The sequence below is a fragment of the Heptranchias perlo genome, chromosome 5 (assembly GCF_035084215.1).
Source record: "Heptranchias perlo isolate sHepPer1 chromosome 5, sHepPer1.hap1, whole genome shotgun sequence".
In the NCBI taxonomy this organism is placed as follows: Eukaryota; Metazoa; Chordata; class Chondrichthyes; order Hexanchiformes; family Hexanchidae; genus Heptranchias; species Heptranchias perlo.
Genome location: NC_090329.1, coordinates 19,592,713 through 19,616,373, shown reverse-complemented (window position 1 = coordinate 19,616,373; position 23,661 = coordinate 19,592,713). Strand labels below are relative to the sequence as shown.

The 23,661-nt window shown below is 43.4% G+C and overlaps 1 protein-coding gene across 3 annotated transcripts in view; it reads right to left on the bottom strand.

Annotated features, from left to right (window-relative positions):
- Positions 1-23,661, bottom strand: part of khdrbs2 (KH domain containing, RNA binding, signal transduction associated 2) — a 501,831-nt gene that overhangs the window by 46,757 nt on the left and 431,413 nt on the right. For all 3 annotated transcript variants that reach the window (XR_010962867.1, XM_067984050.1, XM_067984051.1), the window contains exon 8: positions 9,983-10,041. Coding sequence is in view for 2 of the 3 variants with exons in the window: in XM_067984050.1 (XP_067840151.1) it covers positions 9,983-10,041 (59 nt within the window). In the remaining variant the exon portion in view is untranslated. The remainder of the gene's footprint in view (positions 1-9,982; positions 10,042-23,661) is intronic.

Genomic DNA, 23,661 nt, shown 5'->3' with positions numbered 1-23,661 from the left:
TAAGGGCAGAAACTTCATACACAAGCGATCGATTGCTTAAAGAGCAAATATTAAGGACCCAGGAGTTCAAGCTGCGTTTTAGCAGAATAGAGTTTCAGAATTAGAAAGAAAAACGCAAATGCCAGAACTGCTGAAGTAAAGGCAGAGGGGGTAATTTTGACTTTTGTGTGATAGTGTAAAAGGGCCGACATTTCATAGAATTATTTAGAAATTACAGTACAGAAACAGGCCATTCGGCCGAACTGGCCCAAGCCGGTGTTTATGCTCCACACGAGCCTCCTCCCACCCCTCTTAATCTAACTGTAACAGCATGACCTTCTATTCCTTTCTCCCTCATGTGTTTATCCAGCTTTCTCTTAAATGCGTCTGTGCTATTCGCCTCAACTATTCCTTGTGGTAGCGAGTTCCACATTCTAACCACTCTCTGGGTAAAGTAGTCTCTCTCGAAATCCTTATTGGATTTATTAATAGAAACATATTTATGGCCCCTAGTTCTGGTCTCCCACACACAATTGGAAACATCTTCTCTACGTCTACCCTTTCAAACCCTTTCGTAATCTTAAAGACCTCTATCAGGCCACCCCTCAGCCTTCCCTTTTCGAGAGAAAAGAGCCCCAGCCTGTTCAGTTACTCCTGATAGGTATAAACACTCAGTTCTGGTATCATCTTTGTATCTGATGCTGAATCTGCCGTATGTTATAAACCTCTCCCTATTTTTCATTTATATTGACTTGAAAGGGAATGAAAATCAGGTGAGATCCATTTACCACCCATTTCACACTACGATTATCACCCATTTCACACTATCACCCAGAGTCAAAATTGCCCCCAGAGAATGCTGGAAATGCACAACAGGACTAGCAGCACCTGAAAAAGAAAATAGGTTAATCCTTCAGGTGTGACCCTTCATCAGAACAGTTAATTGTCAGGGCAGTATTGGTTAAATATATATATTTTGTAGCTGCCCTGGATCTTGGCCAGTGCTGATCCACTTACTGCACATTTTCAGCAATTTATGTTTTATTTTAGAGAGCCATAAGTTTTTCTTTTCACCCCTTCAACAATGTTGCGCTCAACATCTCGGCTCATGGGCTGTGAGTTCCTACCGATGCACTTCATCGCAATAATAAAGCAAAATAGAATGTGTCATACTGTTCCAATTAACAATGAGGTCCATCTTCAGAAGGAGAAGAAAAAGAAGAAAGGCTTGCATTTATATAGCGCCTTTCACAACCTCAGGATATCCCAAAGTGCTTTACAGCCAATGGAGTACTTTTGAAGTGTGGTCACTGTTGTAATGTAGGAAAGTCGGCAGCCAATTTGTGCACAGCAAGATCCCACAAACAGCAATGAGATAATGACCAGATAATCTGTTTTTCAGTGATGTTGGTTGAGGGATAAATATTGGTCAGGACACCAGGGAGAACTCCTCTGCTCTTCTTTGAAATAGTGCCTTGGGATCTTTTACGTTCACCTGGTTTAATGTCTCATCTGAAAGACGGCACCTCCGACAGTGCAGCTCTCCCTCAGTACTGCACAGGTGTGTCAGCCTAGATTTTGTGTTCAAGTCCCTGGAGTGGGGCTTGAACCCACGACTTTCTGACTCACTGAGTGCTACCCACTGAGCCACAGCTGACACCTTATGATTCCGAAGGTTCTAGCGACTTCCAAGTTATTCTGCTGGTGTTGCATCTCCTTTCTATTTTTAGTTGGGAGAACTTATGAGGAGAAGAATGTTATAAACTGGATAGCCAGGTAGTGAAGGATAGAATACTAGAGCCTGGTCTTCAGTTGCTTCCAAGCCTTTATTCACACAAAGATCCCCCATCCACACACATCACACCCTAGATAAGCTCTCATATAAAAAAGGATACAAGAGAGTCCCCAATTGACACACACCACCTGAATACAACTAATTGATATAAATCACATGGATACAATTAACAAGGAAATGGAGCTTTTTCTGTCGTAAATCCATTGCATCTCCTTCCTATTTTCAGACTCTTTCCCCCCAATACACACACATCCACAAATCACAAACCTGCATAGACATCTAAAACATTAGTAATTAATAGAACAGTCATCAGCTATTTTATAACATGCTATTTGCTGAAATAATCTAAAAATCTACCTGTAATGTTTATATTGGACAAAACCAGCTGTAAATTGTGTACTCTACTGGCACATAAGTCTTGGTCCTCAGTTTTGGAGTCACTAAATTTGAATGAAGGTGCCACATACATATTACATTTTATGGTACATTTTATAGTGAGATGCCCCTTTTATCATGTAAAATACTGATAACCCACAATAGCAGGGCGGGGGAAGAGTGAACATTAAAGACGCAATTTCTGAAAGGAATCTTTGACTTCTGTGTGGGCACAACCTAGCTCAAGATTCAAGGTTTTTGCACTTTGAAACACCCAAACAATTCAAAATCTGAACATGGAATAATTGGATTTTTCCAAATTGGTTAGCCACAATTGGTATCACTGGTGCAGTTGTTTACCCCATTGACCATTACCTGTAGTCACAAAATAACAATTTTTCAGTTACCAAACAGCTCCACCTCTGGACAATAAAGTTATCAACTCAATTTCTGGGCAGTGTTGAGGTGGTGGTCATATTTACTGGTGGGCCCCTTTGCCTGGTGCTAATACCATCAGTTGCCAGACCTATGAGATGTAATAAAGTAATTGGGAAGGTGTTGGCAATGACGTAATTTCTGGTTCTACTTTTGACAGCTATAACATCAGCATGAGGCGATGCCTACAAGGATAGCTCTGTCCTGTCCTTGAATGCTTGCTAAAAAAGATTTTGCTTCTTGTAAACCCTCTCATTTTATCTGCTTCCCAACTTCCCCTTTCCATTGGTGATAAAGTAAGAAAGGCTTGCATTTCTATAGCACCTTTCACGATCTCAGGGCATCCCAAAGCGCTTCAGAGCCAATGAAGTACTTTTTGAAATGTAGTCACTGTTGTAATGTAGGAAACGCGGCAGCCAATTTGCGTACAGCAAGGTCCCACAAACAACAATGTGATAATGACCAGATCATCTGTTTTGTCAGTGATTTCGTTGAGGGATAAATATTGGCCAGGACACCGGGGAGAACTCCCCTGCTCTTCTTCAAAATAGTGCCCCTGGGATCTTTTAAGTCCACCTGAGAGGGTAGACAGGGCCTCAGTTTAACGTCTCATCTGAAAGACGGCACCTCCGACAGTGCAGCACTCCCTCAGTACTGCACTGGAGTGTCAGCCTAAAATTTGTGCTCAAGTCTGTGGATTGAAGCCACATGTCTAACCAGAAGAGGAGAACAACCAAATCAGTCAAGCAGGACTTCCTACTCATGCAGAGCTAAATTTACACCTTCATGTGTTAACAGCGGTCAGAATTTAATTATTTGTAATCTTTTTTAAAGCTGAATGTCTGAAGTGTAACACACGTGATGTGTGGTTGCTTTCCGACAGTTCCATTATGGTTAGCTTTTTCTGAGAACTCTTCCTAGCACATGGCAAGACCAAACCTCTTATGTGCCACATTATGTCACACAACATGAAGCTCTCACCATAGAACAGCTGTAATGAAAGAAAGGGAAAGATTGACAGTAGCAATGGATGATATATGAACATGGGTATTAATCAAACTTAATCTGACATTATGTTCAATGCTAAAACCAAGAATTTAACTGAAAGAGGTAAGAAAGTCTAGTGGAGTATTCTATATTCAAAATATGTCCCCCCTCCCCTCCCATTTCTGTTTGAAAAAAATATAGTCACGGATGGATTTATGATACATCAGAAAACATAATTGTTGCAAATTGTGGCAGGACAAGTTAAGAAGGCTGTTAAAAAGCATATGGGGTCCTGGGCTTTATTAATAGAGGCACAGAGTACAAAAGCAAGGAAGTTATGCTAAACCTTCCTAAAACACTGGTTTGGCCTGGAGTATTGTGTTCAATTCTGGGCACCACACCTTAGGAAGGATGTCAAGGCCTTAGAAGAGATTTACAAGAATGGGTACCAGGGATGAGGGACTTCAGTTATGTGGAGAGACTGGAGAAGCTGGGGTTGATCTCCTTCGAGCAGAGAAGGTTAAGGGGAGATTTGACAAAGGTGTTCAAAATCATGAACGGCTTTGACAGAGTAAATAAAGAGAAACTGTTTCCAGTGGCAGAAGGGTCGGTAACCAGAGGACACAGATTTAAGGTGATCGGCAAAAGAGCCAGAGGTGACATGAGGAATCATTTTTTTACGCAGCGAGTTGTAATGATCTGGAACGCACTGCCTGACAGGATAGTGGAAGCAGATTCAATAGTAACTTTCAAAAGGGAATAGGATAAATATTTGAAGGGAAAAAATGTACAGGTCTATGGGGAAAGAGCAAGGAATTAGGACTAATTGGAATGCTCTTTCAAAGAGCTGGCACAGGCACGAGGGGCTGAATGGCCTCCTCCTGTGCTGTACCTATGGAAGACTGCCACTTTGGTTCTCCTTCCCTTCTCAATGATGCCTATTATGTAGTAAAACATCCCAAGGCGCTTCCCAGGAGCGTAACCAGACAAAAAGTGACAACGTGGCAAAGAAAGAGAAATTAGGTCAGGTGACCAAAAGCTTGGTCAAAGAGTTAGGTTTTAAGGAGCATCTTAAAGGAAGAGAGAGAGAGGTAGAGAGGTGGAGAGGTTTAGAGAGGGAATTCCAGAGCTTAGGACCTAGGCGGCTGAAGGCACTGCCGCCAATGGTGGAGCGAAGGAAGTGAGCGATGCAAAAGAGGCCAGAATTGGAGGAGTTCAGAGATCTCAGAGGGTTATGGGTCTGGAGGAGGTTACAGAGGTAGGGAGGGGCGAGACCATGTAGGGATTTGAACAAGAGGATGAGATTTTTAAAATTGAGGCCTTGGTGGACAACGTAGGACAGCGAGCACGGGGTGATTGGTGAACAGGACTTTGTGCGAGTTGCAGCACATTACAGCCTTCCAGTCTCAACACTGACTTCAACAACTTCATATCATAACCACCACTCCTAATTTCTCGGCCAGCAGATGCTGGTAATGGTTCTGCTGTAACCATTTACATCTCCTCTGGACCCATCTTTTGTTTCTTTACCTGTCCCATTACCACCCCCCCACCTCCCCCCCTGTTGCCTTGTAACCCTTTTGTCATTTAATCACTCCTGCCTTCAGTCCTATCGCAGACCTGACACTTTGTTCTTTCCTCTCCCCCTCCCCCTCCATTTTCCCTGGCTCTGTACTTGCTTATAAACTGTTAAATCTCAAACTTCTTCCAGTTTTGCAGAAAGGTCATCGACCTGAAACATTAACTCTGTTTCTCTCTCCACAGATGCTGCCTGACCTGCTGAGTGTTTCCAGCATTTTCTGTTTTTATTCCAGTTTACAAAGGTTAGAAGTTGGGAGGCCGGTCAGGAGAGCATTGGAATAGTCAAGTCTAGAGGTAACAAAGGCATGGACCAGGGTTTCGGCAGCAAATGGACTGAGGCAGGGGCGGAGACGGGCGATGTTACGGAGGTGGAAGTGGGCGGACTTGGTGATGGAGTGGATATGTGGTTGGGAGCTCAGCTCAGGGTTAAATAAGACTCCAACGTTGCAAACAATCTGGTTCAGCCTCAGACAGTGGCCAGGGAGAGGAATGGAATCATAGAATGATAGAAAGTTACGGCACAGAAGGAGGCCATTCAGCCCATCATGTCGGTGGCTAGGGAACGGTGTTTGTGGCGGGGACCGAAGATAATGGCTTTGGTCTTCCGATATTTAATTCCTCATCCAGTACTGTCGGACATGCAGTGTGACAAATCAGATGTAATGGAGGGGTCGAGGGAAGTGGTGGTGAGGTAGAGCTGGGTGTTGTCAGCGTACACGTGGAACCCGACGTCGTGTTTACGGATAAAGTCACCGAGGGGCACATGAGAAATAGGATGGGGGCCAAGGATAGATCCTTGGGGGACTCCAGAGATAACGATTTTCAGATGTTGTTCTAATGTTAGTTTCCTTTCTGAATATCTACATCCTCTTTTAATAGGTTTGTGCAGAGCTCAAGATAACATTAGACTTGTTAAATACAATGGCTATGTCACATCCCAACAATAGCTGTGATAATGTTGTGAGAATCTGCTGAACGAGAGTAACAAGTTAAATTTTACAGTGAAGAGGTCCTGGCTGTAACGTAGAAAGACGTCCATGGCTGCTTCACAGAGGTGCAAGGGGGAATAAAATGGACAAAGAGCCAATAATGGAGCGATTAGGAGGGGTGACCAAACGTTTGGTCAAAGACATAGGTTTTAAAAGTGGGTTTTAAAGGAGGAGAAGAAGGTGCAGAGGCGGAGGGATTTAGGAAGGGAATTACAGACCATGAGGCCTAGTTATTGTATTTAAGATTAAGGGGTGATCTTATTGAGGTGTTTAAGATGATTAAAGGAGTAGATAGAGTAGATAGAGATAAACTATTTCTTCCAGAACAAGGGGGCAGAACCTTAAAATTAGAGCTAGGCCGTTCAGGGGTGGTGTCAGGAAGCACTTCTTCACACAAAAGGTAGTGGAAATCTGGAACTCTCTCCCCCAAAAAGCTGATGAGGCTGGGGGTCAATTGAAAATTTCAAAACTGAGATTGATAGATTTTTGTTAGGCAAGGGTATTAAGACATATGGAACCAAGGCAGGTAGATGGAGATAAGATACAGATCAGTCATGATCTAATTGAATGGCAGAACAGGCTCAAGGGGCTGAATGGTCTCCTCCTGTTCCAATGTTCCTATTTACGATGCTGTTTAAAGGGATCTTGGAGCTGCGGATGGGGAAAGCGTATTGAGGCGCCTGGTGCTCATTTTTGTCTTCAGACCCTCAAGTGTTTTGAACTTTAAAGGATCCTATTAGCGCATCTCCTTGCTGCTGCTATGTGTGGTCCTTAAATTCCCCTGCCGTTGAAATCTAGTGTCGTGAACAGGTGCAGAAAATAATCAAGAAGGCAAATGGAATGCTGGCCTTTATATCTAGAGGACTAGACTACAAGGGGGCAGAAGTTATTCTGCAGCTATACAAAACCCTGGTTAGACTGCACCTGGAGTACTGTGAGCAGTTCTGGGCACCGCACCTTCGGAAGAACATATTGGCCCTGGAGGGAGTGCAGCGTAGGTTTACTAGAATGATACCCGGACTTCAAGGGTTAAGTTACGAGGAGAGATTACACAAATTGGGGTTGTATTCTCTAGAGTTTCGAAGGTTAAGGGATGATCTGATCGAAGTTTATAAGATATTGAGGGGAACCGATAGGGTGGATAGAGAGAAACTATTTCCACTGGTTGGGGATTCTAGGAGTAGGGGGCACAGTCTAAAAATTAGAGCCGGACCTTTCAGGAGCGAGATTAGAAAACATTTCTACACACAAAGGGTGGTAGAAGTTTGGAACTCTCTTCCACAAACGGCAATTGATACTAGCTCAATTGCTAAATTTAAATCTGAGATCGATAGCTTTTTGGCAACCAAAGGTATTGAGGGATATGGGCCAAAGGCAGGTATATGGAGTTAGATCACAGATCAGCCATGATCTTATCAAATGGCGGAGCAGGCACGAGGGGCTGAATGGCCTACTCCTGTTCCTATGTTCCTATAAATCTGGGCTCCGTTTAAGCCCCGATGTTGTCACCCTTTAAGGTGCCGCAGCAGGCCCGTGATGAGGATCTGTCCTGCCGGATCTCCCACCAGCCCCCCTGCCAAATGGGGACTGCCTACATGCAGGGCGATTAGGGCCAGCAAGCTCTCTTGTTCTATTTAAACGAGGGCTGTCCGGCCAGGATTGATTGGGTTTCCCGCCAATGCCATCGGGCAGGTGGAGCAATCGCCCTGCTCATTGCCCCGCCCAATGTGTGCCCCACACCAAGGGCACAAACAGGCCATTTGACCCAACTGGTCTATCCCGGTATTTATGCTCCACACGAGCCTCCTCCCGCCCTACTTCATCTCACCCTATCAGCATATCTTTCTATTCCTTTCTCCCTTATGTGTTTATCTGCTTCCCATTAAATGCATCTATGCTATTTGCCTCAACTACTCCTTGTGGTAGCGAGTTCCACATTCTCACCACTCTCTGGGTAAAGAAGATTCTCCTGAACTCCTTATTGGATTTATTAGTGACTATGGCCTCTAGTTTTGGACTCCCCACTTCCCGTTCCTGATTGAAAATTCACCAGCACAGACCAGTTGGGCCGAATGGCCTGTTTCGGTGCTACAAAATTCTATGTAATTCTAAGTAACTCTGGCCGAACTCTCCAGTTCCCAGATGTTCTCAGAGGCCAATTGTAGCTGGGATCAGCTAACTCGGCTTCCCAGAGCAGGGATTGATCCTGGGGCCTTTGAGAGGGGTCAGCTTTTGGTGTGGGGCACACATTGTCTCCTGGCTGGAAGTCATGCATGTACGTGAGTAAGGAAAGGACTGGGCTGTGCTCTGATGCCTTCACAGCTGAATAGCGTGGTGACAGAGCCCAGGCCCAAATTTGAGTGAGGCATTGGAGGAAGTCTGGTATCAGTGGAACTGTATCCTAACATGAGTCAGTGCTTTCAGGAAAGGAAAACGTTGCAGGAAAATTGGCGAGTTACCAGGGACTGACTTAGGGATAAGTACGAGGTGTCAGCTGTGCTTCAGTGGGTAGTACTCTTACCTCTGAGTCAGAAGGTTGTGGGTTCAAGCCTCACTCCTGAGACTCAAGCACACAACCTAGGCTGACACTACATTACAGTGCGGTACTGAGGGGGTGCTGTCTTTTAGATGATATGTTAAACCGGGGCTGTGTCTGCTCTTTCAGGTGGATGAGCAGGCTGATGTACCCTCGAGAGAGAGAGCTGGACTGGTTCCATGCTAGGTCATACAAGAAGTAGGTACCAATTAATGCAAGTCATAGTCTCCTGGACTAGTTTCAACCACTTAATTGGATAGTTCTTTCAAAGCACAGTCACAAATGGCCTCCTGCTGTGCTGTAACATTCTACGATTCTATTCTACGGAAGGAGTCGGAAGGGAATTCACCTTGGGTTTTTGATCTGTTTTTTTGCCTCTCCCAGGAGATTACAAGGCACCTAGGGCATAAAGAGTCTCTTGATGTAATGCATAAGGCATCACAACTGTAGGGGCCATAAATATAAGATAGTCACTAATAAATCCAATAGGGAATTCAGGAGAAACTTCTTTACCCAGAGAGTGGTGAGAATGTGATATTCGCTACCACCTGGAGCAGTTGAGGCGAATAACATAGATGCATTTAAGGGGAAGCTAGATAAGTACATGAGGGAGAAAGGAATAGAAGGGTATGCTGATAGGGTTAGATGAAGTCGGGTGGGAGGAGGCTTGTGTGGAGCATAAACACTGGCATAGACCTGTTGGGCCGAATGGCCTGTTCTCTGCTGTAAATTGTATGTAATTTTATGTAACTCTATGGGGGTGATTTTAACCCCCAAGAACAATTGGTTTGGGGGCGGGTGGGAGTTGAAAATAGTTGTTTTTTGGGTCACGACCGCAACCCGGCTTTATTTCCAGGTTTAACTTGGGCGCGTAAAAGTACAGGCTTCCCACTGGGAATGCAAAGTCTGAAAATTTTGCAGTTGTGACCCAAAAAAATAATTATTTTCAACTCCCAATCGCCCCCAACCACCCGTTCATGGGGGTTAAAATCACCCCCTATGTTTGAGACAGGCTAAATCGATCAGCTGGTCGTTTCTTGTCTGATGTTTTTGCATGTAACTCTGCTTGTGGTCAGTCAGAGGCTGAGTATTACTCCGCTGATGTAATTGACAGTTGTGCTGTCTTCTTCCTAATTTAAAGTGATTGGATTTCTGTTGGATTACTCATTTGCTGTGAATTATGTTTTTCTTAAGGAAAGAAAAGCACATTGAAGACGAGCACAATCGTTCTTAACAGTTTGATTTCTGAAAGGGATTCTAGTGCGACACACCTCTTTAACTAAAAGTAAACAGAAAAGAGTTTACCGTAACTTTCGTAGGTTTCTTCACTTGTTCCATGTCCGTAATCATAATATTCAGGGCCACTACAATAAAAAAAACACAGAATGATAGCTCGCGCTGCAAGAAACACTCTGTCAAAAAACTCTTGCTGCTCAGAAAGTAAAAATATCCCTCTGTTTATTAATGTTATAACATTTTTTTAAAAAATCTGTAAATTTGTATAATATATGAATAAGGTACATTATTCTCTGGCAAAATAAATACCATTTTATCGTTAAGCAGTTCTGTAAGATCAAATCCTCTTTTCATCATGATTTTAAATCATGGCCACTTAAGATCTAAAGCCTTGAAATTGCAAGATTGGGTGTGGTGGTTAAGCATACATTCATTTGCAGTACTTGCGACTTTCCGGCCAGTAAAATCGATCATCGGAAAACGGAAACGGTTAATTCTTAACTTTTAGCTTTTGCCTGTTAAGTAAGTTTCTGTTGGAAGGACAGTTTAAATTAAAAGGAATTCCAGTCACAGAGTTTTAGCTGATAACAAGTTTACTGCGCAGACACAGAACAAGCAAGGACAGTCTTTGCTGATAAGAGACTCAGCAGAGGCAACAAACCGTCTCTGTTAGCTCTAGCCTTGAAAAGGCACCTGCCATAGATCTGGAAAATTAGGGAGTGTGAGTCAAGTTGTGAGGAGTAAACTGTCCCAAGGTGCTTCACAGGAGCGATTATCAAACAAAATTTGACATCGAGCCACATGAGGAGATATTAGGACAGGTGATCAAAAGCTTGGTCAAAGAAGCAGATTTTGAGGAGCCTCTTAAAGGAGGAGAGAGAGGTAGAGAGGTGGAGGGGTTTAGGGAGGGAATTCCAGAGCTTAGGGCCTAGGCAGCTGAAGGCACGGCCGCCAATGGTGGAGCAAAGAAAATTGGGGATGCGCAAGAGGCCAGAATTGGAGGAGCACAGAGAATCTCACAGGGTGGTAGGGCTGGGGGAAGTTACAGAGATAGGGAGGGGCGAGGCCGTAGCTAACATCTACCACCATCCTGTAACCCAGGAAGTAAGGCACTCAGATCGATCGAAAAACATTCGCACGCTCTGCTTTTCATCCTACCATTTTACCGACAAAGGCACAAAAAGGCTAAAGTTCACATGGATACGCCGTGCGAATAGGAGTATTGAAATCACATGCCCATCGACGGTGCCTGTTGCTCATTTTTTATTGATCAATAAGAAATGCAATTAACCACATCTGGATTTCTCAATCAGCCACATGTGGCTAGTGGCTAATGTATTGGATGCCACTGCTCTATACAATGGCTACATTTAAATTGATATTTTTAAAATGAATTCCTTACTACAGTAGAAAAATGGTCTAGACAAGCTCGCATTAACAGTAGGAGAGGGTAATGCAATGAAACGAAAGCAGCAAACACAGCAGTATTATTACAAAGGCCAGTGAATATGAATCAACTTACACTACGAGAATGACAACACTTATACTTTGCCTTATTGATTTCTATATTGATTGAGTTCTGCCTGCAGAATTTTAAGGGATAGGTTTGTTTACATCAGACTTACTTGAATCACCGAGTGAATGTGATTAGACCTCGCAACTTGATACCATAGAGGGTAATTTAACCTAACTCACCTGGTGGGAGACTGACGGGATGAGCCGCCCATTTTACATCCCGCCCAAATTTTTACTCTCTGGGCTGGATGGGTTTAGATGACCTCCCGTTGAGTTTAAGGCTCCAGCCCCCATTTTCTTGAAATGCAAATGCCAGCTGTTGAAAACTTCTAAGCCACCCAAGTGTCAGCTGTGGCTCAGTTGGTAGCACTTTTGCCTCTGAGTCTGACAGTTGTAGGTTCAAATCCCACTGCAGAGAATTGAGCACAAAATCCAGGCTGACGCTTCAATGTTGTACTGAAGGAGTGCTGCACTGTCGGAGGTGCCGTCTTTTGGGTGAGGTGTTAAACTGAGGCCCTGTCTGCCCTCTCAGATGGATGTAAAAGATCCCATGGTGCTATTTCGAAGAACAGCAGGGATGTTCTCCCAGGTGTCCTGGCCAATATTTATCCCTCAAACAAAATCACTAAAACAGATTATCACATTACTGTTGGTGGGATCTTGCTGTGCACAAATTGGCTACCACGTTTACAACAGTGATTACACCTCAAAAGTACTTAATTGGCTGTAAAGCACTTTGGGACCTTCTGAGGTCATGAAAGGTATTATATAAATGCAAGTCGTTCTTTTATAGATGAGGCAGTGTAAATATGGTGACAGCTGGCCTAATACAGCTAGTCTGTACGTGTTCTTCAACCTGCAGTGCCTATGGGATATGTTTGGCAAGCTTTATGGCCACTTTACAATTCACTCCTTTCAAAATCTGACAATTTGGCACAGTCAACAATTCAAACATGCTAATGATTTTCCCTTCAAGTACTAAAGTAATAATAATCACTTGTTCGCCGTTGGCTTCACATTAGGGCTTGTAAAACCCTTTGCTAATCCTCTCTTAAATGTCCACAAGATGCAATGATGCTCACAAATAATGTTTACCAATTGGACAGCCCAGTGTAGAGGAAGCTGATTCTATCATTTTGTGCAAATCTCTAACCCTGGTGTTAAAGAAGCTATGCTAGGCGAAGTTGTATCGAGGACTCCATTCCGTGATTAAAAGATATTGGGGTAGATTTTGACTCTGCGATAGTGTAAAGCAGGTGATAACGAATCACCAGTCCATTTTACATCTTCTTTCAATTGACTTCAACAGGAATAAAAATGGGGAGAGATATAAAACGACTTGCTATCACCCATTTTACACTATTGCACAAATTTAAGATCTACCCTAATCTTCTCCAGAAATTTGCTGACACAGGTAAGTGTCTGTAGGAAATGTCACAAGGGAGCTTAAATCATCAAGGGCCTCTTTGCAAGGCTGGTTCAAAGTGTCATCATATAAGATAGCCTTGCATAGCTCTGACCTTCTAACGGGCACCCTTTCTGTGCCTGTAGTTAGATAAGGCAGTTTATGTCACGTCCTCAGACACTGCTGTCGAGTCTTTCACCCGTGAATACCAAATCTGTGGAACGCAGGACATGATGCAATGGTCTTTCAGCTGTGGGATAAAAAATTAGGCTTTTGAAAGGGAAGTTAGGGAAGACCCAGAGCTACTCAGCCTGAGACTGGACTCAGCAACTGTAATGCAAGGTCTCCCGCAGCTTTCGCATCACCAGGTGTGTTGACTATGAGTATCATAGGAACAGAAGTAGGCCATTCAGCACCTCGAGTGTGCTCCGCCATTCAATGGGATCATGGCTGATCTGTATCCTAGCTCCATTTACCCGCCTTTGCTTCATATCCCTTAATACCCGTGGCTAGCAAAAAATCTATCGATCTCAGATTTAAAATTATTAATTGAGCTAGCATCTACTGCTTTTTGTGGGAGAGAGTGCCACACTTCTACCACCCTTTGTGTGAAGAAGTGTTTCCTAACTTCTCTCCTGAGTGGCCTGGCACTGATTTTAAGGTTATGTTCCCTTGTCCTAGACTCCCCCACTAGAGGAAAAAGGATTCTATCTACCCCTTCTTTCATTTCAAAATCCTGAAAACCTCAATCAAGTCACCCCTTAATCTTCTATATTCCAGGGAATACAAGCCTAGTTCACGTAATCTCTCCTCATAATCTAATAATCATTTCCTTTAATAAGTCTATAAGCAAAGACTCTGCGTCTAGATGTCTCACTCTTGACACAGAGACAACAGCCCTAGAGAGCTTGTCTCTCTAGCCGTATTAATCAACAGCTGGATTACACTAATGGAATCACCAAAACTGCACAATTCTGTGGAATTTCTTGTCTCCACGATCAGAGAAAGAATTTATCGCAATTACGTTTGAATCTGTGTTGCCACCCATGAGCTTGTGGAAATGATCTTCAATGGCTCACAAATATAACAGTTGCTGGGGGGTGGGGGAGTCCCAAATCATTGGTGCCCAACTGGAAGCAATTGATTTTGGGCATTACTTTCTCCCAGGTGTCAGCCTTGGCTCAGTGCGTAGCGCACTCAGCTCTGAATTCATGTAAAGCTATGGGTTCAAGCCCCAGTCCAGATATTTGAGCTACAAAATCTAGGGTGACGTTCCAGTGCAGTTCTGAGGCAGTGCTGCACTGCCAGTAGGTGCTGTCTTTCAGATGAGATATTAAACCAAGGCCTGCCCTCTCAGGTGAAAGTTAAAGGTCCCATGACACTAAGTGAAGAAAATGCAGGAGAGTTCTTCCTGGTGTCCTGGTCAATGTTTATCCCTCAAACACCATCATTAAAAAAACAGATTGGTTGCTGCATTTCCCTATATTATAACAGTATTCATTTTGGTAGGAAGAATAGAAAAACAGAATATTTTTGAATGGTGAGAAACTATTAAATGTTGGTTCAGAGTAGAATGGTCCTATACTGTCTGGAGTTTAGAAGAATGGGAGGTGATCTAATTGAAACATATAAGATTCCGAGGGGGCTTGACAGGGTAGATGCTGAGAGATTGTTTCCCCTGGCTGGAGAGTCTAGAACTAGGGGGCATAGTCGCAGGATAAGGGGTCGGCCATTTAAGACTGAGATGAGGAGGAATTTCTTCACCTAGAGTGTTGTGAATCTTTGGAATTCCCTACCCCAGAAGGCTGTGGATGCTGAGTCATTCAATATATTCAAGGTTGAGATAGATAGATTTCTGGACTCTAGGGAAATCAAGGGATATGAGGATCGGGCAGGAAAGTGGAGTTGAGGTTGACGATCAGCCATGATCTTATTGAATGGCAGAGCAGGCTTGAGGGGCCATGTGGCCTACTCCTGCTCCTTTTTCTTATGTTCTTAGTAACTACACTTCAAAAGTACTTAATTGGCTGTAAAACACTTTGGGATGTCCTGAGGTCGTGAAAGATGCTATATAAATGCTAGTTTATTCTTTCTTTGGAGCTTGATCTTTGCCAAGGGCTCTTTTCATCCTGATACCACTGAAAAAAATCAATCCTTCAAAAGGAAAACTTTAAAAGCAAGAAAGCATTAGGTTGCACTAAGTGTTAAGTGAGGTTGTGCTAATATGAGGTGTCATATTGGGAAGGGATAAGGAAGGAGATTTGTGTTTGAAGTGACTGACTTAAAGGGACACAGATAAGCTATTTTAAGACCGCTAAGTAAGTAACGTACACTTTGGTCAAGAGTGTGAAGTGAATAAGAAAGCAGTGATACAGTAAATAGGGAGAAACTGTTTCCAGTGGCAGGAAGATCGGTAACCAGAGGACACAGATTTAAGATAATTTGCAAAAGAACCAGAGGTGAGAAGAGGAGTAATTTTTTATGCAGCAAGTTATTATGATCTGAATGCACTGTCTGAAAGGGCAATGGAAGCAGATTCAACAGTAACTTTCAAAAGGGAATTGGGTATATACTTGAAAAGGAAAAATTTGCAGGGCTATGGGGAAAAAGCAGAGGAGTGGGACTAATTGGATAACTCTTTCAAAGCCGGCACAGGCACGATGGGATGAATGGCCTCCTTCTGTGCTGTAAGATTCTATGATTTAGTCACAGAAAATGAACGAGGAAACAGATTGAGAACATTAAATTAAGTGATATATGGGGCATTTCTAGCATAGGTAGGAACTTTAGGTTATGATTAACAAAACTAAAGAAGTAGAGCTTCAGAGAAAGGTAAACAGTAGTGGGGTTCCATTGGTGAAATCAAGATCAGGTCCTATAATAACGATAGATATTAATGAAGGGGGGGGGGGCGGGGGTGAAGGACGATTACAAGTCTAATTAATGTTGGCTCAAAAGCAGCCTGGGTAGTTATTTTATACTTGTGGCATTCCACATATAATTATGGCTCAGATCTTGCTGGAGTGGGGCATCTTGCGGCGGGCCCCATTAGTTAGACTTTTTCCCTCACCCTTCAGCTCGAAAATCTTTTGCACAGTAACTCGCTGGAAGTGCGAGCTGATAATGGCACGGTGAGGGCAAAGGGGCATCTGGGACCTTAGTGAACAGCGGGACCAACAGCCTATCTCCTTAATCAATGAGAATTAAGGACTGAGAAATAAACAGGAACAATGGAGAAGGAAATAGGGTGAATTAGAGTCAAATCAGGTACAGAAAAAAAAATGAAGGGAGTGAAAGATTAGATTTGGAGAGACAGAGAAAGAAAAATTATTTAAATTATCAATTTTAAATTTTAAAAATCTCTAAGAACAATTTACTACCGGTAGGAATGAGACTCCACAATTTCAACTGTTCCCTTTTTGAGAGAGCGAGAGAGAACCCAGAGAGATTGAGTGGCATTGTGTGATCATAAATCTCCTCATTAAAAAGATCCTTACCCTGTTAAATACCAGTCCTAACTTTCTGCGGTGATTTTAATTGGCAATTAATGTGCAAATGCAGCAATTTCTTGACACTCATGGGGAGGTGGAGGGCGAGATGCCGTTTATGCGAAGCTAAGCGGCGCAAATCGTCCAGCAACTTGTGGCGATTCGCAATGCACGGGGTATCTCTTCCTCACCACAAGTTGCTGGACGATTTACACGTCAATAACGGCGAGTGCCATTAAACTCGCCGTTATTTTGGCAGCAAATTCTGGCCCATGTGTTTGACAAAAGGGTGCTTCAGCAGTGATATTAGACACAGCCTCAAACTGTGCACACTTCCAATCAAGTATTCATTTTGGTCTCTATTTATGGCTGTCACAGTTTCCTTGGCCAACAGCTAATACTATACACAAAGATAACTTCAGGCACTTCTGTGCTCCCAGTGGAGGCTGTGCTTGAAGACAGGGCCTAGGACACTGTAGTACTGAGTCTTAGACAACAACAACTTGCATTTATATAGCACCTTTAAAGTAGTAAAACATCCCAAGGCGCTTCACAGGAGCGTTATCAAATGAAATTTGATACTGAGCCACATAAGGAGATATTAGGACAGGTGACCAAAAGCTTGGTCAAAGGGGGAGAGAGAGAGGTAGAGAGGCGGAGAGGTTATGGGAGGAAGGAAGTGCTGAATTTATCTGATAGCTGCTACGTGACCCATGTTCCACCAGAAAGATGTCCTGTGGTTTAGATCCTTCTTAACGAAGGAATGCAGCAATTACTCCTGCATCTTCAACATGTTTTTTTTTGTTGAAATGTTTAGTTTGAGAAAAGAATGCAGAAAATGCGACAAATCAGTATCTCTGGTTGCTTGGAGGCATCCGTAGCTCATCCTCTGCTATCGTTCTAAATGCCAGAGCCTCAAACATTCTGTATAAATCACTTACTCATTGCTACTTACAAGTGAGTTAATGAAGTAATAATGCAAAAGCTTCTATCTTCCAAACGCAAGCTTCTACCTGAATAATGTTTGCAACAAGCTTATTTACATAACGCCATTTTCCCTCTTATTTTGGGGGTCTGATTCACACTAACAGTGTTGAAAAAATCAAGGCAGCGAATGTAAATAACGTCAATCTAAACTGACAACATTACCAAATGTGCATTAATAATTTTCACTAAATAAAAATGTTGTATATTAAATTACAAATAAACATCCTCAGGTGATTACGACATGGGTTTATGTTGTGATTTCTGGTCTTAACTGGAACTGTTGGGGAGGTGCTTCTCCACAGACAGGCAGGAATGAATTGCATTTACATAGCACCTTTCACAACCTTAGGGTATCCCAAAGTGTTTTACAGCTAACGTAGCACTGTTTGAAGTGTAGTCTTTTTTTAAATTCATTCATGGGACGTGGTAATGTGGGAAACGCAGCAGCCAATTTATCCACAGCTAGGTCCCACAAATGACCTAAAAATCTGCTCTTCTTCGAAACAGTGCCATGGGATCTATTGCACCCACCTGAGAGGGCAGACAGGGCCTTGGTTTAGCATCTCATCTGGAAGTCCACACCTACTCCCTCAGTACTGCACTGGGAGTGTCAGCCTAGATTATGTGCTTAAAATCTCTGGAGTGGGCCTTGAACCCACAACCTTCGTAAACTCAGCGGCAAGAGTACTACCCACTGAGCCATGACTGACACCTAACTCAGCAACTGACTCAACCCATAGTTGCTTGCAGACTTTCTACTTGGCAGTTGGGGAAAATTGTTGTTGGAGGCCTGGAAGTTGGTTGCTTTCCAATCCCGATTCCCAATTGGGGGTGGTGCACATGTTTAGGGGGAATCTAAATCCAGAGGGATGGACAGAATGGTCTCAATTTTCAAACGGAGGCAGGGGGTGTCAATTTGGCAATTAGCATGGGTTTCCCGGACGTCCTTACGATTTTGACTTAAGGACGTCTTTTACTTTTTTTTGTCAGTTTCCCGTCCAACTGACTGGCTGATTGACAGGCTGGTCTCAGTCGGACAGGAGACCAGCCAGGGAGAGGACGTCTTCAGGTAAGTCTGCAGGTATTACTAACTCTTACTGAATGAACAAAGTGATTATACATCAAGCTTTCATCAAAATTTAATAAGTTCTAAGACACTAACCACTTTGCTCATTACTTTAGGTTCACTCGACACAGCACTGGAGACCCATTTACAGTTCAAGTAATTTTTTTAGACCACAATTTAACTGCTTCACTAATATTAAACGCATTTTGTACATTTTTGAAACACATGGGGGAAATCAGAAAACCTAGACAACAAAACATAAAGCACAAAACTATTTCCTCTGCTGGGGAAATGCAGAACAAGGGGGAATAACCTTAAAATTAGAGTCAGGAGTGAAATCAGGAGGCACTTCTTCACATTAGTGAAGAGTAGTGGGAATCTCGAACTCTCGGCCCAAAAGGGTGTGGATGATGGGGGACAATTGGAGCTTTTAAGATGGAAATCGATAGATTTATGTTAGGTAAGGTTATCAAGGGATTATGGAGCAAAGGCGGGTAAAGTGAGTTGAGGTACAGATCAGCCATGATCAAATTGAATGGCGGAACAGGATCGAAGGGCTGAATGGCCTACTCCTGCTTCTATGTTCCTATAAACCATCCACTAGTTTACATTCAAGTTTAGAAAACAGATAACTCAGATATATGAAACAGTTCCGTCAACATATCAGAGTCAACGTGCTCTGAAAAAACAAAATCAACAATGAGTTTGTGGTTGGACAACATCCTCACATGAAGCAAAGGAATCGATTGATACAGACCAATTTTTTTTTGGAGTCACAAAACAATGAGACTGTAGAACGCCTGAAGAATGTTCATCGCTGCAACAATATCATAAATATCTTCACTTAGAAATTCATGTCAGGATTCCTGATGTTTATCCAGAGGGAACCAAATGCCTCAGTATTTGAATAATGATAGACTTTTCAACGTTTTTCGAACGTAGCGACAATCTTTCAACATGTCCAATGTAACACAAAGCAGCACGAAAGCTTCAAATAATGTTTCCACCTTAATTGCTACCATTCAAATAATTTGCTTGCAGTTTCAGGCATTTCACAAATCAGGAAAACAAAACATCATCTTTATCGACACAACAATATTATCAAACCCTGATGTAGATTGTACATTAATAAATGTTAAAAGGATTCGATAGGGTAGATATAGAGAAACTATTTCCTCCGATGAGGGAATCAAGGACGAGGGGATATTATCTTAAAATTAGAGCGAGGCCGTTTAGGACTGAAATCAGGAATTCTCTGCCCCAAAAGGCAGTGGATGCTGAGGGACAAATGGAGCTTTCAAGACTGAGATCGATAAATTTTTATTAGGTAAGAGTTTAAAGGAACATGGAGCAAAGGCGAATAAATGGTGTTGAGGTGCAGATCAGCCATGATCTAAAAGAAAGACTTGTAATGTAATATTTCTTAATTCATAATTGTTTTCTATTCTGTTACAAAGTGCTTCACAGGAGCATAATCAGACAAAATCTGACAATGAGCCAAAGAAGGAGATATTAGGATGGGTGACTAAAAGCTTGGTCAAAGAGGTAGGTTTTAAGAAGTCGTCTTAAGAGAGGAGAAAGAGGTAGAGAGGTTTAGGGAGGGAATTCCAGAGCTTAGGGCCTAGACAGCTGAAGGCAATCATTAACCCTATTTCTCATCTACATGCTGCCCCATGGCGACATAATCCGAATACACGTCAGGTTCCACATGTACGCTGATGACACCCAGCTCTATCTCACCACCAACTCTCTTGACCCATCCACTGCCTCTGATTTGTCACGCTGCTTGTCTGAATCCAGTACTGGATGAGCAAAAATTTCTTCGAACTAAATATTGGGAAGTCCAAAGCCATTTAGGGTTATATTGGATAACTCCCGAAACCGTGCACAGGGTCGCGGTGCGCGATTAACCCACGCCTGGTCGTTGAAATGCAGGCAACACGTGACATTTGCGCTGCCTGCTGTTTTACCTGATTGCTGCGTGCAGTCAGCCCTATCTGCGGTGTTGAGTGGCTGCTCACCAGCAGGGGGCCCAAATATCGTGAGTGGCTTGCACCACTTAAAGGCAGCCTGCACCTCTTAAAGGGAAGGTGTATTGTGGCTACATGAAGTGGGAAGTCAATGGTGAAGTGAATTTGTGCTGCAATATCATGAAGCATGGTGATGATGGGATCTCTGGAATTTTTAATGAGCAGCAACTTGGCTGCTCAAAGCTTGTGGGACTCTGATATTTGCAAAATGTAAGATACGGGTCTGAATGGAGATCAGACATCGCGCATATAAAACACAGATGTAGGTCCCGTCTCTATGTTTACAAACTGTTGAGTTATTTTAAAACATTGAATAAAGGTTATGCACTACTAAATCCCATATCCTTCACTCTGCATGTCAGACCTCACCAATCTGCCAATCTGAGTTTGTACTAGGACTGCGAGAGGGCATGCACCAAGGTTCTCTGCTGATGCACTAGAGGCCTTGGTGCAAGAGGTGGACAGAAGGAGGGGCATCCAATATACACGGTGGGGGGGGGGGGGGGCAAGAGATCCTCTAGACATATGCTCCCAAGGTAGTGGGAGGCAGTAGGGGATGAATTCAATGCCAAGTGCGTGGCACCACAAACATGGATGCAGTACAGGAAGAAGTTAAATGCTTTGACACGAGTGATCAAGGTGAGTGAGGTCAACTGTCAAGCGGCATCTCCTACCAACTAGCCGCATCCACTGCTCCACGCACTACACCCTCCCATCACTCATCTATCAATAAACTCTTTCAATCAGTACTCAACTTTTCCAATCAGATGCTGCCTCTCACTCTCACACATTATCACTGTTGCAAGTCGCATAACCACAACTCACACACACTGGTAGCTATTCAACCACGACAGCCACATCACCCGAACATCTTGCAGGACACTCACCGACACACGTTCCGCTTTCTTGCAGGGGAAGGTGGCGCATAACAGGAGGCAGCAAGTGGCAGTGGCTCCATGGAACATGAACCTGCTGTCCTCTCTGAGAATTACAGCATTCCTGTCCTACCCCTGCCACTCTCCCAGTGCCCTTGCAGCCTGTCAGCTAGGCAGCCCACTCCCTGTAGAGTATTGAAACTTTATTATAGGAACATAAGAAGATGGGAACAGGAGTAGGCCATTTAGCCCCTCGAACCTGTTCTGTCATTCAATGAGATCATGGCTGATCAGTGACCTAACTCCATATACCCGCCTTAGTCCCATATCCCTTAATACCTTTGGTTAACAAAAATCTATCAATCTCAGATTTAAAATTAACAATTGAGTTAACATCAACTGCCATTTGCAGAAGAGAGTTCCAAACTTCTACCACCCTTTGCATGTAGATGTGTTTCCTAACTTCACTCCTGAAAGTCCTGGCTCTAATTTTTAGGTTATGTCCCTAGTCCTAGTATTCAAGTATAGGCGACCTCAAAAAACAGGTACAAATGCATCAGCAGCCAGAAGCAATAATCCAGAAACTAACCTGTAACCCCTGCATGGTCCCTTTAAATAACGCCGTTGGGGGGTCCTCCATGCTGTTTACAATCTGTTCAGCTGTACGAGATTAAGACAGTGCATTGGCTGGAGCGTGGAGTTCCAAAATCGCATCTGTCCCTTTAAATCGACATTGATCTACCACAAAATCTCCCTACTTTACATGCTGCTGGTGTTCGTTATCTGCGCGTGTGCAGCCAACTTTACCAAGATGGCATCCAGTGCATGTCACGCCGGAAGTGTGCGTGCGCATTCTGGACGCCAATTTGGGACCTTAGGAGTCTGCGTAGCGCCGACAAAACGGGCGCTACGCGGCCCAATTTAGCTCCCATTGTTTCCGGTCCCCGCCACAAACTCTGTTCCCTATCCACCGGTTCCATCCCTCTCCATGGCCACTGTCTGAGGCTGAACCAGACTGTTCGCAACATTGGCATCCTATTTGACCCTGAGATGAGCTTCCAACTACATATCCACTCCAACACCAAGACCGCCTACTTTCACCTCAGTAACAACAACCGTCTCTGCCCCTGCCTCAGCTCATCTGCTTCTGAAACCCTCACCCATGCCTTTGTTATCTCTAGACTTGACTATTCCAATGCTCTCCTGGCCGGCCTCCCATCTTCCACCCTCCATAAACTTGAGTTCATCCAAAATTCTGCTGCCCATATCCTAACTCGCACCAAGTCCCGTTCACCCATCACTGCTGTGCTTGCTGACCTACATTTGCCCCCGGTCCCACAACACATCGATTTTAAAATTCTCATTCTTGTTTTCAAATCTCTCCATGGCCTCGCCCCCTCCCTATCTCTGTAATTTCCTCCAGCCCAATAACCCTCTGAGATCTCTGTGCTCCTCCAATTCTGGTCTCTTGCGCATTCCCAATTTTCATCGCTCCACCATTGGCAGCCGTGCCTTCGGGTGCCTAGGCCCTAAGCTCTGGAATTCCCTCCCTAAACCTCTCCGCCTCTCTCTCTCCTCCTTTAAGACGCTCCTTAAAACCTACCTCTTTGACCAAGCTTTTGATCACCTGCCCTAATATCTCCTTATGTGGCTCGATGTCAACTTTTGTTTGATAATCGCTCCTGTGAAGCGCCTTGGAACGTTTTACTACATTAAAGGCACTATATAAATGCAAGTTGTTGTTGTTGTCACTTCTCATGCCTGAGAGAAGCTGCCAATCTAAACAACCATCCCAGGCTCATTAGATTCTTTGATCTGTGCCTGATAACTTGAACTACAAGATCTTTTGAAGGCAAATCAGAACAAAAGATAGTAACATACTGTATCTCTCATAAGCATTCAAATATTGCTTTATAAAGATATGTGGGATACTAGGCTTAGATTGAATTGCTGCTGTAATAACCCAGTTGTCAGCAGATTAATACTGATGAGATCACTTTCAATTGACATTGACATATTAATCTTCCCTTTGTTTGACAGGAATCAAAACTCCGACACATATTAATTAACTTAGGCTTGCTCGACCAAAATATGTATTCCTGTAGCTTGCAGCAATAGCAAAACAGAGACCGATGTTAACCCTATGTGTACTGAGGCCAATAGTAAAGAAATAAATTGATCAACTAACACAGACATGGGGTATGGGAGGAGGACAAGGGTATGTAATGAAGTGGATATCTCCTTCAAAGATCGAGTGCAGGTATGATAAGCCAAATGGCCTCCTTCTGTGCTGTGAATTTCTACGATTGTATATTTCCCTCCATTCGCTGTGTACAGCAAAAAAAGTAGACACAAATCTAAATTAGTGCTCCCTGCTTTATT